The following is a 653-nucleotide window of genomic DNA, read 5'->3' as shown; positions in this document are numbered from 1 at the left end:
GCCCTCATGTCTTCAGCACAGTGATGTCCGTGTCCCTCCCATGTCCCTGGTGCCACCTGGCCACTGTAAATGTCCTTTAGGGTGTAGGTGACCATGTTGACACCCTTGTCCCCGCTGTATCCCCTTGTGTCTGCTCTCTGGTTCTCCCCCAAGTCATCATGGATGCCCTCCAGAGCGCAACTAGCCACGTTGATACCCTTTTTCCTACCATGTCTCTTGTATTCCCCATCTCTTGTCCTCCTGGTGTCACCATGGATGTCCATCAGGGTGTAGCTGACCATGCTGACACCTTTATCCCCACTATGTCCCCTCTCTGCCCTCCTCCCAATGTCCCCTGGTCGTTGTAGATGTTCTTCACAGCGTAGAGGACCATGTTGACATCCAGATCTCCACCCTATCCCCCTTTCTGGTGCCACCATAGTCACCATAGATATCCATCAAGGTGTAGCTGACCACGTTGACACCCTTGTCCCCACCCTGTCCCCTGTCTGTTCCCCCCAGGTACCACCTGGTCATCGTGGATGTCCTTCAGGGTGTAGCTGACCACGCTGATCCCCATGTTGACCAGGTCGGACGAGGCCACGTTGAAAACCTGCTCCGAGAACTTCTGCCGGTCCTTGTAGATCTCCTGGGGGTGGGATGTGGGGGGCGGG

At 55.9% G+C, this 653-nt stretch overlaps 1 protein-coding gene across 1 annotated transcript in view; it reads right to left on the bottom strand.

The window, feature by feature from the left end:
- Positions 1-505: 505 nt before the first annotated feature.
- Positions 506-653, bottom strand: part of LOC106897895 (flotillin-1-like) — a gene marked incomplete at its 3' end in the record, with an annotated part of 11,011 nt that continues 10,863 nt past the window's right edge. Inside the window, exon 8 of the mRNA XM_014958870.1 lies at positions 506-628. Coding sequence (XP_014814356.1) covers positions 506-628 — 123 coding nt within the window. The remainder of the gene's footprint in view (positions 629-653) is intronic.

The sequence above is a fragment of the Calidris pugnax genome, unplaced genomic scaffold (assembly GCF_001431845.1).
Source record: "Calidris pugnax isolate Ruff unplaced genomic scaffold, ASM143184v1 scaffold434, whole genome shotgun sequence".
In the NCBI taxonomy this organism is placed as follows: Eukaryota; Metazoa; Chordata; class Aves; order Charadriiformes; family Scolopacidae; genus Calidris; species Calidris pugnax.
Note: the sequence above shows the minus strand (reverse complement) of the source record. Positions and strands in the feature narration are given on the sequence as shown.